Raw genomic sequence first — 14,349 nt, forward strand, 5'->3', positions numbered from 1 at the left:
CGGAATATTGGATATCTGCAAAAAAGCCATTATCGGACATCTCTAGTTGATACCAATACTGATCGCATGTATAACTATTTTTTAAAATGTGTTTATGGTAAGTTCTATTGACATTTCAACCATATCAATACAATATTAAACCAGTTTCTCATTCTCTTTTATTACATGCAATTATTGAAAAAAACAAAGTCAATAGTACAGAATTACTAAACAAAAGCAAAAACTAATATATACTACTCATTTAAATTCTCCTATGTCCGGAGCCTTATTCCCTGATTTTGTAAACCAACAAAAAATGATTTTGAGAAATAAAAAATATTGATGTAGTCAAATTAGTATCAATCATATATCAATACTACCCTTGGTATCAACACCACCAAATAAGCTTAGTTGTTGTCCAACTATTAGCATGCTCCTGGCTTGCCCTCAGTGTGCAACATGTTCAGCCTCGTCCTCCAGTGATAAACAATCTTAAGATACTAAGAAATGCAGTGTCCGTAATTTTCCATAATGGATGTGACTATCATTACAAACTGTGCATGTAGACACTAGTTAGCTGTCATCCGCTTGTCAGCCGGGAAACTAAAAGAAATAGTGTCAGCCAGAGAGAATTGGCGTTTGTGATCGGCAGGAAAATGCATTAATCGGCAATGACGATCACTTACCCTTTAACAAAAATTGGACGATACCGATTGGTAGCCGATCAATCCTCACATCCTTACTGTATTGACTGGTAAAATAGAATCAACACTTGTTGGGACTTGTTGATAACTAATAATCATTAAGGCTGGTAAAATTCTAGAGCTGCAGCTATCGAATATTTTAGTAATCAGATATTCTACTGAAAATGTTTTAGATAAATTGAGTAATCGGAGAAAACGTTTACATTTGGTTTAAGAGCAATTACAAATGCACAGGGAAAAAAGGGACAGTTAATAAAATCACTCTTTTAGTTCTAATACAAAGTACCGTATTTTCCGCACATAAGGCGTACCGGATTATAAGGCGCACATTCAATGAATGGCATATTTCAAAATTTTGTTCATATATAAGGCGCACCGGATTATAAGGCGCACCTATGCATCCATTAGATGGAGCTGCGCTAAAGGGAATGTCAACAAAACAGTCAAATGGGTCAGTCAAACTTTATTAATAGATTACAAACCAGCGTTCTGACAACTCTGTTCACTCCCAAAATGAATAAACAGCTGTTTTATTAGCTGTTTTATTATTTTCCCCGAGGTAAAGTCAGTGACGTGGTGTTTTGTTTATCTTTTAACAACAGCAAGGTATAACATGTAGTGCAACATTTATATCACATAGTGGAGCGGAACTCTTCCCTAATTCAATAAACACGTAAAAAACGGTGATACTGTTACGGTAAATCAAACGTTAGTGCAATCACAATATAGTAACACTCGAATTGGTGCAGAGCAATAACAATATATCAATAACTCAACGTTGCTCAAACGTTAATGTCACACAACACAACACACAAAATAAACATGTAAAGCTCACTTTATGAAGTTATTCCTCATCCACGAATCCCTCGAATTCTTCTTCTTCAGTGTCCGAATTAAACCGTTGGGCGGATACGGCATCCAACATGCTCCGTCTCTTCGAAGTCGTCATTAATGGAGTCAGTTGTCACTGCTGCTCTATTCCCGTGTTCTACTGCGTGACTGATCGTCTTAAGTTTAAACTCTGCGTCGTAAGCGTGTCTCTTAATAGGAGCCATTTTGGGGTCTTTACATAAAAAAACAAATGGAAATCAAAACGGCATGCCTCGCGCAGTCATATATCCCAGCATGCACCGCGCACTTCTTTGTTTTCTACGGGGGCGGCTGCTTACCGTAGGGGGAAAATGAAGTCGGCGGCTGCTTACCGTAGTTGCGATTGATTGATTGATTGAAACTTTTACCTGATGGAGGCTCAATATTGGTCCATGTATGGAATTCTCTTTACAATGAGATAAAAGACTGTAAAAATATATTCCAATTGAAAAAATATATATAAAGACAGAACAATAAGATCATATGGACATCCATAAGTGTTTACATTTTGCTTTATATTTATTTTACATATTTTTTGCCTGGTTTTGTATTTGTTTTGTATCATCCCGTGAGGTGTATATTATTTTTTTTATTTTTTTTTTTTGTTCGGTTTGTACTTCATGAAGTTTTGCACTTGTGTTTTTTTTTTTGTGTGTGTTTTTTTGTTTGTTTTCATTATATGTGGATGTAATTGTTGGTTTATATCAGTGGTCCCCAACCTTTTTGTAGCTGGGGACCGGTCAACGCTTTAAAATTTGTCCCACGGACCGGGGGGGGGTTATTTTATTTTATTTTTATTTTTTTTTCATAAAGAAATACAATCATGTGTGCTTACGGACTGTATCCCTGCAGACTGTATTGATCTATATTGACATACACATACACAATATGTATATATTGTGTTTTTTATGTTGATTTAATTTAATTTAAAAAAAATATATATATATATATTTTTTTTTTTTTTAATTTCTTGCGCGGCCCGGTGGTTGGGGACCACGGGTTTATATGACATCCATTAAGTAAGACTACGTATTATGTTGAAGGGGGCAGGGAAATATAAGATTTTTCTTCATCCTGCTCCTTCTCAGGCATTGGTGTGTAAATGTATAATTGAATAATTGAGGTTTATCGATCAAAGATGCACATCAATGAAGGAGATAAAAATAAAAATTGGTCCATATATAAGGCGCACCGGATTATAAGGCGCACTGTCAGCTTTTGACAAAATTGGAGGTTTTTAGGTGCCCCTTATAGTGCGGAAAATACGGTACAGGCATTGACAACACTTGACAAAACAATATTAAATGTACACATTTGAACATAAATCATTTGAAAGCATTTTGATTGTGTTTGCACTCTTCCAGATGAAGTTAACTCCAGAATACCTGCAGCTCATGAAGTACAAGGCCATTGCTGCCAACAGCAAAATCTACTTTGGAAACGACATTCCCCAGATGTTCATGGACTCAGCCGGATCGTCCATCAAGGCGTCTGCAGCCGTGGACTTTGTGGGCGAGCAGATTTTGGACATGGATTAGACGAGAAGGTACTGGGAGGACTGCACATGGTTGGTGGACTCAATGTTGGAGGGTCGTGACACAAACTATGCAGGTTTTTTCCTTCAGCCCAGAGAAGCCCTGCTGACATGAACCTCAGAACCACTGCTAGAAACTCTCAACATTGGAATAAGCATGTAAAAAGTCAGAATATAACCTTTTCAGGGATGCCTCTTTGTTTGGTACTGGTAGAAGAACAACATGTTTGATTGCATCACACGTGAGTTGAAGTGTGTTGCTGTGTGACGTTGAGAAACAAAAAAGAGCACGGCTAGCGTGGAAATGCATCAAGCACAAGCAAGTGATAATGCCTTCAATATGACAGCATTCCAATAGGGAGTGGTGCCCCAAGGGTAGAAGTACAGAATGTGTTTAGACCAACAAGCATTTGTTTTTTTCATGAGCCCCTTATTAAATGGGAACTACACTTTTTTGGGAATTTTGCCAAATTGTCACAATCATCATGAGCGACAAGAACACACATGTATTTTTTTAAAAAAAATGTAAGGACTCTAAAGATGATTAAAAAACGCTTGCAAGATGCGGCTAATGGGAGCCACCATTGTAGCCTCAAAGCCCTGTAAAACAACTTCAAAAACCTCCATCCATTTGCTACCGCTTGTCCCTTCCGGGGTCACAGGTGGTGCTGGAGCCTATCTCAGCTGCATCAAAATTTTAATTACACGCTGCAAGTATATACATAATGTAGGAACAGGCACATCCATACTTGCCAACCCTCCCGATTTTCCCGGGAGACTCACAAATGTCAGTGCCCCTCCCGAAAATCTCCCGGGGCAACCATTCTCCGGATTTCCACCCGGACAACAATATTGGGGGCGTGCCTTAAAGGCACTGCCTTTAGCGTCCTCTACAACCTGTCGTCCCGTCCGCTTTTCCTCCTTACAAACAGCGTGCCGGCCCAGTCACATAATAAATACGGCTTTTACACACACATAAGTGAGTGCAATGCATACTTGGTCAACAGCCATACAGGTCACACTGAGGGTAGACGTATAAACAACTTTAACACTGTTACAAATATGCGCCACACTGTGAACCCACACCAAACAAGAATGACAAACACATTTCGGGAGAACATCCGCACCGTAACACAACAGAACAAATACCCAGAACCCCTTGCAGCACTAACTCCTCCCATCTCCCGAAATCAGAAGTCTCAAGGTTGGCAAGTATGGGCACATCCATAACAATATGTACAATATTAACCGTATTTTAGTCTTTTTAAGCAATACCGGAACTAATTTCCTCAGCGCATTTATTTCCGTTTCCATAGCAACGCACTTCCGACTTCCGGCAACAAGTGGCCTAGTGATTAGAGGGTCCGCCCTGAGATCGGTAGGTTGTGAGTTCAAACCCCCGGCCGAGTCATACCAACGACTATAAAAATGGGACCCATTACCTCCCTGCTTGGCACTCAGCATCAAGGGTTGGAATCGGGGGTTAAATCACCAAAAATGATTCCCGGGCGCGGCACCGCTGCTACCCACTGCTCCCCTCACCTCCCAGGGGGTGAACAAGGGGATGGGTCAAATGCAGAGGACAGATTTTACCACATCTAGTGTGTTTGTGACAATCATTGGTACTTTAACTTTAACTTTAGCGTCCTCTACAACCTGTCGTCCCGTCCGCTTTTCCTCCTTACAAACAGCGTGCCGGCCCAGTCACATAATAAATACGGCTTTTACACACACATAAGTGAATGCAAGTTATACTTGATCAACAGCCATATCGGTCACACTGAAGGGTGACCGTATAAACAACTTTAACACTGTTACAAATATGCGCCACACTGTGAACCCACACCAAACAAGAATGACAAACACATTTCGGGAGAACATCCGCACCGTAACACAACAGAACAAATACCCAGAAACCCTTGCAGCACTAACTCCTCCCATCTCCCGAAATCAGAAGTCTCAAGGTTGGCAAGTATGGGCACATCCATAACCATATGTACAATATTAACCGTATTTTAGTCTTTTTAAGCAATACCGGAGCTAATTTCCTCAGCGCATTTATTACCGTTTCCATAGCAACGCACTTCCGACTTCCGGCAACAAGTGGCCTAGTGGTTAGAGTGTCCGCCCTGAGATCGGTAGGTTGTGAGTTCAAACCCCCGGCCGAGTCATAGCAAAGACTATAAAAATGGGACCCATTACCTCCCTGCTTGGCACTCAGCATCATGGGTTGGAATTGGGGGTTATATCACCACAAATGATTCCCAGGCGTGGCCACAGCTGCTGCCCACTGCTCCCCTCACCTCCCAGGGGGGTGAACAAGGGGATGGGTCAAATGCCGAGGACAAATTTCACCACACCTAGTGTGTGTGTGACAATCATTGGTACTTTAACTTTAACTTTTTAACAAATGTGTGTTCTTACTTCCGAAAAACAAACGTGTGTCTTTTCTAATCATGGCAAGGATTTACAACCTTATCTTTTTAGAACCTGAATATACAGAGGATGAACTGCTGGTTATAGAAGCCAGCACAAGGAAGACGGGTAAAACGTTGGAGCAGATGGAAGCCGAGAGGGTGAGGTCAATGTAACTTGATGGTGTAAATTTGGAGCCGAGCTATGCCGACATAAATGGTGTGCTTACCCAAAACCAACTGGAAAAAACTCCCCCGGCCAGCTGGACCAAACGCACAACTGTCACTATAATATTGATCATAACACATGCAGTACAACTACAGTACATACTGTACGCTGTCGAGCTTGCTGCGTACAAACAAAACATGAAATGTGGGCTAACACTTTATAGATATTGTAATAAGATTGTTCATGTTTTTCAGTCAGTACAGATTTGTGTCCTATATTGCATTGTTTTGTGCATTAAAAGCTTTAAAGTAGAGATGTCCGATAATATCGGTCTGCCGATATTATCGGCCGATAAATGCGTTAAAATGTAATATCGGAAATTATCGGTATCGTTTTTTTTATTATCAGTATCGTTTTGTTTTTTTTGTTTTTTGTTTTTGTTTTTTTATTAAATCCACATAAAAAACACAAGATACACTTACAATTAGTGCACCAACCCAAAAAACCTCCCTCCCCCATTTACACTCATTCACACTCATTCACACAAAAGGGTTGTTTCTTTCTGTTATTAATATTCTGGTTCCTACATTATATATCAAAATATATCAATACAGTCTGCAAGGGATACAGTCCGTAAGCACACCTGATTGTGCGTGCTGCTGGTCCACTAATAATACTAACCTTTAACAGTTCATTTTACAAATTTTCATTAATTACTAATTTCTATGTAACTGTTTTTATATTGTTTTACTTTCTTTTTTATTCAAGAAAATGTTTTTAATTCGTTTATCTTATTTTATTTGATTCATTTTTTTAAAAAGTAGCTTATCTTCACCATACCTCGTTGTCCAAATTAGGCATAATAATGTGTTAATTCCACGACTGTATATATCGGTTGATATCGGTATCGGTTGATATCGGTATCTGTAATTAAAGAGTTGGACAATATCGGCATATCGGATATCGGCAAAAAGCCATTATCGGACATCCCTACTTTAAAGCCATTCAGCTGCTGACACAGATGCTAGTTTACGGCTAATGCCTTAGCATGCAGTTGCGAGGCTTTCATTGATTGATTGATTAAGACTTTTATTAGTAGATTGCACAGTACAGTACATATTCCGTACAATTGACCACTAAATGGTAACACCCCAATAAGTTTTTCAACTTGTTTAAGTCGGGGTCCACGTTAATCAATTCATGGTAAATTGTTAGGCAATGTGTTAGTACGCTGGAAAAAGAGTTTCCAAGTGTTTGCTCTTAAATTAACAATGTCGCTACAGCTTGGTTTTTATACAGGTTATGGAAATGTAAATTAACTATTGTTGGCGATTTTTCAATGTATTTTTGAAGGGATTTAGAGGCAGAATGAATTGATCCCATTAGCTGCATTGCTTGCCACCGATAAGGAGCCAATTATTACAAACTAAAATGAAAAAAAAAACACATTTTGTCTTCTTGTCTCTCATAAAGATTGTAAAGGAAAGGCAAAATTCCCCCCAAAAAAGTGCAGTTCCCCTTTAAACGTCAAATCACTCCACTGAATATTTGTAGTCCTCTGTGTTGGCTTCAGGTCGAAACAAAAGTTCTCTCCTGCTTCGCTTATTCATTGTTAAGATAAACTGTTAATTAATGTTTATTATCTTTTGTATGAACGTCCAATCAAAAGTGCGCCAATATTTCCAGCCCGAGGAGATTACATCAGTGTCGTTTGTTGACTACTTTACTCTGCCTCACTCATATTCCAGCATCTTGTAATATCTCACGGGTCACTTTGATTTGCCAAGGATGCTAGCAGAATGCAGTCATATAAATGTCAACGTCAATTAATTAGTTAGAAAATGGACCTCACTTTTAAAGTATTGGTGATATGGTTCTAGAGCAGGCCTGGGCAATTATTTTGACTCGGGGGGGCCAGATTTAGAGAAAAAAAATGTGTCTGGGGGCCGGTATATCTATTTTTAGGGACACTAATACAAAACTTCACAATAATGTCTGATTGAATGCTAAAAACGTTATGACAGACCGCCTTAAAAAACGTAATGGAATTTTACATTTTTCTATGACCGATAAAACACTGAATATTGACAAAATATGAATGTCACACCCCCTTTCGATCGACATATGTGAAACGCAACAAAAATGCAACAAACAGTGAAATATGGACGCGAAGGGTACAAAATAAACCCAACTACAATCCGATACATCTGATATATCACTAAGCTTTAGAACTTTGTTGTGAAAAGCTCCTTCTGCGTCTGTGGAAACGCTCCCCACCCACACTGCTTGGTGCCTCGTCTGAGCTGCTGTGACTTGGATTACCATAGTAACTAATTACCGTATTTTTCGGAGTATAAATTGCTCCGGAGTATAAATCGCACCGGCTGAAAATGCATAATAAAGAAGGAAAAAAACATATATAAGTCTCATTTTTTGGGGAAATTTATTTGATAAAAGCCAACACCAAGAATAGACATTTGAAAGGCAATTTAAAATAAATAAAGAATAGTGAACAACAGGCTGAATAAGTGTACGTTATATGAGGCGTAAATAACCAACTGAGAACGTGCCTGGTATGTTAACGTAACATATTATGGTAAGAGTCATTCAAATAACTATAATATATAGAACATGCTATACGTTTACCAAACAATCTGTCACTCCTAATCGCTAAATCCCATGAAATCTTATACGTCTAGTCTCTTACGTGAATGAGCTAAATAATATTATTTGATATTTTACGGTAATGTGTTAATAATTTCACACATAAGTCGCTCCTGAGTATAAGTCGCACCTCCGGCCAAACTATGAAAAAAAACTGCGACTTATAGTCCGAAAAATACGGTAGATTGCACAGTACAATACATATTCCGTACAATTGACCACTAGATGGTAACACCCGAATAAGTTGTTCAACTTGTTTAAGTCGGGGTCCACGTTAAGACCGACCACAAAAGTCCATTTTGGCTGTTTTGTTATAGTTTTTGTTGTTATTCCTGTACAGAACATGGCGTGTGGGTCACAAAAGTTGAGTCGAGGCAAGTGGACTCCTTGTTAGAACATACTTGCCAACCTTGAGACCTCCAATATCGGGAGGTGGGGGGTGGGCTTGGTCGGGGGTGGGGGTGGGGGGGGGGGGTGTTTGGGGGCGGGGAGCGTGGTTATTTACAGCTAGAATTCACCAACTCGAGTATTTCATATATATTTCATATATATATATATATATATATATATATATATATATATATATATATATATATATATATATATATATATATATATATATATATATATATATATATATGTATGTATGTATGTATGTATGTATGTATGTATGTATGTATGAAATACTTGACTTTTAGTGAATTCTAGCTATATTTTTTTATTTTTATTTTATTTTATTTACATAGAAAAAAAAAAAATACTTCAATTTCAGTGTTCCAGTGGCTATCCATTAGATGGCAGTATTGTCCTGTTTAACTTCTCCGTTCATGATGAGTATATCATTTCGGCCGTCATGTCTGTAATTTCCTCGTTCTTCTGCTTCGTCTCCTTGTTGTGTGCGCAGTTGTGCACTCTATAAAACCCCTAGATGTTATGACGTCTTTGGGCAGGCAAGCTGTTTATTTTGTGGGAAAGCGGACGTGAGAACAGGCTGTCCCCACTCAGTCTCAGGTCCGCATTGAGCTGGAGGGGGCGTGGCCTCCAGCTCCGGCTGAATACCGGGAGTTTGTCGGGAGAAAATCTCTGCCGGGAGGTTGTCGGGAGACGCGCTGAATATCGGGATTCTCCCGCTAAAAACGGGAGGGTTGGCAAGTATGTGTTAGAAAAAAATGCTTCAGTTCTACTTAACCATCGGACTTTTGCGACCAACCATGACCAAGATGACTAAGTTAAGTTAAAGTTAAAGTACCCATGATTGAATGCTACTACTTTAACATGCCCACATTTTGACGTCACCACCACTTTTTTTAAACATTTTTGTTTACATTTGGAACATTTTAATTAGCTTTGTAAGACATATCGGCTACTCAGGAATCGTGCTTGATCTACTCTGTATGCATTATTTGATGCCTACATAACGGATTATGTCATTATTGACGGCCCCGATTAAGTTTCAGCTATGTACAGTACTTCATTTCTTTTTCTGTCCCAACAAGTTTAAAGCTGAGCTATGTTGGATTGACTCGCTGTCTATGTCTCTCTTTAGGCATCATTTAAATGTATGCATTTTTTTAAATCTATGTACTAAGGGTATAACGGTACACAAAAAGTTCGGTTCGGTACGTACCTCGGTTTAGAGGTCACGGTTCGGTTCATTTTCGGTACAGTAAGAAAACAACAAAATAAACATTTTTTGGTTATTTATTTACCAAGTTTGTAAACAATGGCTTTATCCTTTTAACATTGGGAACACTATAATAATTCTGCCCAAAAATAGAAATAGCTGTGTGTGTGTGATGGATGTGAGCCACCACTAGGCTGATCAGTGCAACAGCAGGCAGTCATGAATGCTAAGCATAACAATAACATACATATACACACAGGGTCCATTGCCAGGGTTAATGTGGTCAACATATATAAAATAAAAAGGCTCAGAATGGTTTCTTAACAAAACTTTTCTACGTATAAAGTGCTTTTTTTGATTGATTGATTGATTGAGACTTTTATTAGTAAATTGCACAGTACAGTACCCTGGTAACTTTCACTCAATCTTCATGTTTTTTGCCAGAAAAATCAGTTTATCCACATTGTCTGCAGAAAGAAGAAGGGTCAAAATCTAGTTTTTAATGCAATATGGTCTTAAATCTGCTGCTATAAAAACATTTGTTATTGCTTTAGCCCTGCCTGACTCGCCGAGGAGAGGCTGCTTGAATGCGGTGTTTGCACGACACTCGTCATTCTCGTCGTTGAAGCGATGTTCACTTGGGGGTGGTGACGCTTCAAACGGGTTAGCATGTTTGACGTGTTGCCAGAAGCATACCCTACCGCTGCTGAACAATGTCGGCAAACCGCTTTCGCTTCGTTGTCGTAGCCCGATCGCTGCTAGCATGCCGTGTGTTGTGCCTCGGTGTGCATTGTTTACACAACGTGCGGTACGCTACTTAATATGTCCGTGTGGAAACAAGTTCAGTACACCTCCGAACCGAACCGAAACCCCCGTACCGAAACGGTTCAATACAAATACACGTACCGTTACACCCTTACTATGATGTACATATCTTAAATATGCACCGCAACACTTTCACCTCCACATATAGAAATCGTTTTCATGCAGCATTTTAAGAGGTTCAATCGTATTTAGACATCATTGATATATCATAAATATAACCGTCATTTTCAATACAGTACTCCAAAAAAGTGGGGGAGTTCAAGTACCTCGGGGTCTTGTTCACGAGTGAGGGAAGAGTGGATGGTGAGATTGACGGGCGGATCAGGGATGCGGATCCTGCGTCGGTCCGTTGTGGTGAAGAAAGAGCTAAGTCGGAAGGCAGAGATCTCAATTTACCGGTCGATCTACGTCCATATCCTCACCTATGGTCATGAGATGTGGGTTATGACCGAAAGGACAAGATCACGGGTACAAGAGGCCAAATTGAGTTTTCTCCGTCGGGTGGCGGGGCTCTCCCTTAGAGAAAGGGTGACCACTCATCTGTGCATCAGTTGATGACGTCTCTGCGCTGATGACTTGGTTTCCACTCAAGATGATCCCACTATGGACTGGACTCTCACACTATTAACTAGATCCACTCCACATCCATTGCACCGGTCGCCCAGGGGTGCGGGTCCCCACATCTGTGGTCCACTCCAAGGTTTCTCATTGTGCCCATTGGGTTGAGTCCGCTCCCTGTACGATCAGTGTCAGAGCTTGGTCCGCGTTGCCGGCAGTAAGTCGGACACGTTTCCAGTGAGGGTTGGACTCCGCCAAGACTGCCCTTTGTCACCGATTCTGTTCATAACTTTTATGGACAGAATTTCTAGGCGCAGTCAAGGCGTTGAGGGGATCCGGTTTGGTGGCTGCAGGATTAGGTCTTTGCTTTTTGCAGATGATGTGGTCCTGATGGCTTCATCTGGCCAGGATCTTCAGCTCTCACTGGATCGGTTCGCAGCCGAGTGTGAAGAGACTGGGATGAGAATCAGCACCTCCAAGTCCGAGTCCTTGGTTCTCGCCCGGAAAAGGGTGGAGTGCCATCTCCGGGTTGGGGAGGAGATCTTGCCCCAAGTGGAGGAGTTCAAGTACCTCGGAGTCTTGTTCACGAGTGAGGGAAGAGTGGATCGTGAGAGCGGTGCGGCGTCTTCAGTAATGCGGACACTGTATCGATCCGTTGTGGTGAAGAAAGAGCTGAGCCGGAAGGCAAAGCTCTCAATTTACCGGTCCATCTACGTTCCCATCCTCACCTATGGTCATGAGCTTTGGGTTATGTCCGAAAGGACAAGATCACGGGTACAAGCGGCCGAAATGAGTTTCCTCCGCTGGGTGGCGGGGCTCTCCCTTAGAGATAGGGTGAGAAGCTCTGTCATCCGGGGGGAGCTCAAAGTAAAGCCGCTGCTCCTCCACAGGGAGAGGAGCCAGATGAGGTGGTTCAGCAATCTGGTCTGAATGACCCTGAACGCCTCCTTGGGAGGCTGTTTGGGGTTGCGTCCAACCGGTAGGAGACCAGGGGTAAGACCCAAGACATGGTGGAGAGACTATGTCTACCAGTTGGCCAGGGAGCTCCTCGGGATCCCCCGGGAAGAGGTGGACGAAGTGGCTGGGGAAAGGGAAGTTTGGGCTTCCCTGCTTAGGCTGCTGCCCACGCGACCCGACTTCGGATAAGCGGAAGATGGATGGATGGATACTTGAAAAAAAACGAGCAGTCAGTTTAGCATTTACATTGTGTTACTTCTCTCATTATCTTTCATCCATCAATTGTCTACTGCTTGTCCCTCTTGGGGTTGTGGTTGGGCCAGAGCCTATCCCAGCTGCCCTCGGGCGGAAGCAAAGGTACACCCTGGACACATCAATAAATACAAGTGTGTTTTTTTCTTTTAGCAGCTAATCACAACAATGTCAGATAGACGTTAGAGGCCTCCACAATATGCTTTGGATCAGGAGATGTTCTCTTAAAGGACTTTGCCGTACAGTTTAGCCAGCTTTCATCTGGCCAAATCTAATTCCAGACGATTAGAGGATGTCTTTGTTCAGTCTAGGAGGGATTTCCTTTACATTATTGTTGCCCTTTTAATACAATGTTTCAAAGCCTCAGTTTTAACATCCATTTTAGTCTCTTGATTGTGTACCAAGGTCATACCTACCCACCAATCTCGGTTTAACAGAGCTAAAAATCTAATACACCTAATAAAATTGTTTAAACAAATAAATTGACTTGGAAGGATCTTTTTTTCTTTAATCAGAGGACATTTTTAATTTGCTTGGACTTAAAAGCTGAATATTTCAGTAAAGGTTTATAATTGTATTGCTCTTACATATTTACGTCTCTAAAAAAATGTCCAGCTGCGGTGATTTATGTCTTTATTAAACAAATTCACCCTCAACAAAATATTTTTGTATTTATTTTTTAAAAAGCTGACAAAACAAGTTCCGTATTGACGTATAATCACTGACTTTATAAGAACTCATGCTGCCTTTCTGTATATATATATATATATATATATATATATATATATATATATATATATACATACATATGTATATATATATGTATATGTATGTATATATACAGTATATCAGAATCAGAAATACTTAATATTTTCAGCACAATCCCATTCAAGAGCAGACAAACATTACAGGGAGACAGAACAGGATCAAACATTACAGGGAGACAGAACAGGATCGCTGAAGGGTCTGCCAACTTCCAGCGGCCTTTACAAAAAAGGTGAGAAACAGGTAAACGCTGGGGGGGGCTGAGGAAAAATAAATTCATTCTAAGCCTGAGCCCTGGAGAGAGGGTCCAGACTGGGGCCAAGGGGGGAAAAAAACCTCATGGCCATAGCACAAATAAGCATGTGTGTAAGAGGGAAACATCAAAGAACATTAAAGACATTAAAAGAGCAGAGCTGACGCAACCAGACATTTCTACATACAGCTACAAAAGTAAAACAAAGACAACAACAACAAAAACATACACTGTGGTGTGGCCACACCATCGGCTGCTAGGGTGGGGGAAGCATGGCCAGAGACAGAACTAGACCCAACAATATTCCCCCAGATATGTTTTAGACCAGTCGTCCCCAAACAGCGGCCTACATCTTGAAATCCGGCCCGCGGGAAGTCCCAAGTAAAAAAAAAATACAATAAAAAAAAGTATACATTTTTAAATTATTTTAAAAAATCCATACCATCCATTCATTTTCTACCGCTTGTTACTCTCGGTGTCTCCTAGCCCAGTGTTTTCCAACCTTTTTTGAGCCAAGGCACATTTTTTGCGTTGAAAAAATGCGGAGGCACACCACCAGCAGAAATCATTAAAAAACGAAACTCAGTTGACAGTAAAAAGTTGTTGTTGCAAGTGTTGGATATGAATTCAAACCATAACCAAGCATGCATCACTATAGCTCTTGTCTCAAAGTAGGTGTACTGTCACCACCTGTCACATCACACCCTGACTTAATTGGAGTTTATTGCTGTTTTCCTGTGTGTAGTGTTTTAGTTCTTGTCTTGCGCTCCTATTTTGGTGG

General features: G+C 40.5%; 1 protein-coding gene across 4 annotated transcripts in view; it reads left to right on the top strand.

Moving 5' to 3' along the window:
* The window catches only part of erlin2 (ER lipid raft associated 2), a 39,864-nt gene extending 36,264 nt beyond the window's left edge, over positions 1-3,600 (top strand). For 3 of the 4 annotated variants that reach the window (XM_062051588.1, XM_062051591.1, XM_062051589.1), the window contains one exon: positions 2,918-3,600. In XM_062051588.1, coding sequence (XP_061907572.1) covers positions 2,918-3,091 — 174 coding nt within the window. In that variant the 3' untranslated portion in view covers positions 3,092-3,600. The remainder of the gene's footprint in view (positions 1-2,917) is intronic. The other variant, XM_062051590.1, reaches the window with a different exon arrangement.
* The last annotated feature ends 10,749 nt before the right edge of the window (positions 3,601-14,349 follow it).

Source organism: Entelurus aequoreus, linkage group LG06 (assembly GCF_033978785.1).
Source record: "Entelurus aequoreus isolate RoL-2023_Sb linkage group LG06, RoL_Eaeq_v1.1, whole genome shotgun sequence".
Taxonomy (NCBI): domain Eukaryota; kingdom Metazoa; phylum Chordata; class Actinopteri; order Syngnathiformes; family Syngnathidae; genus Entelurus; species Entelurus aequoreus.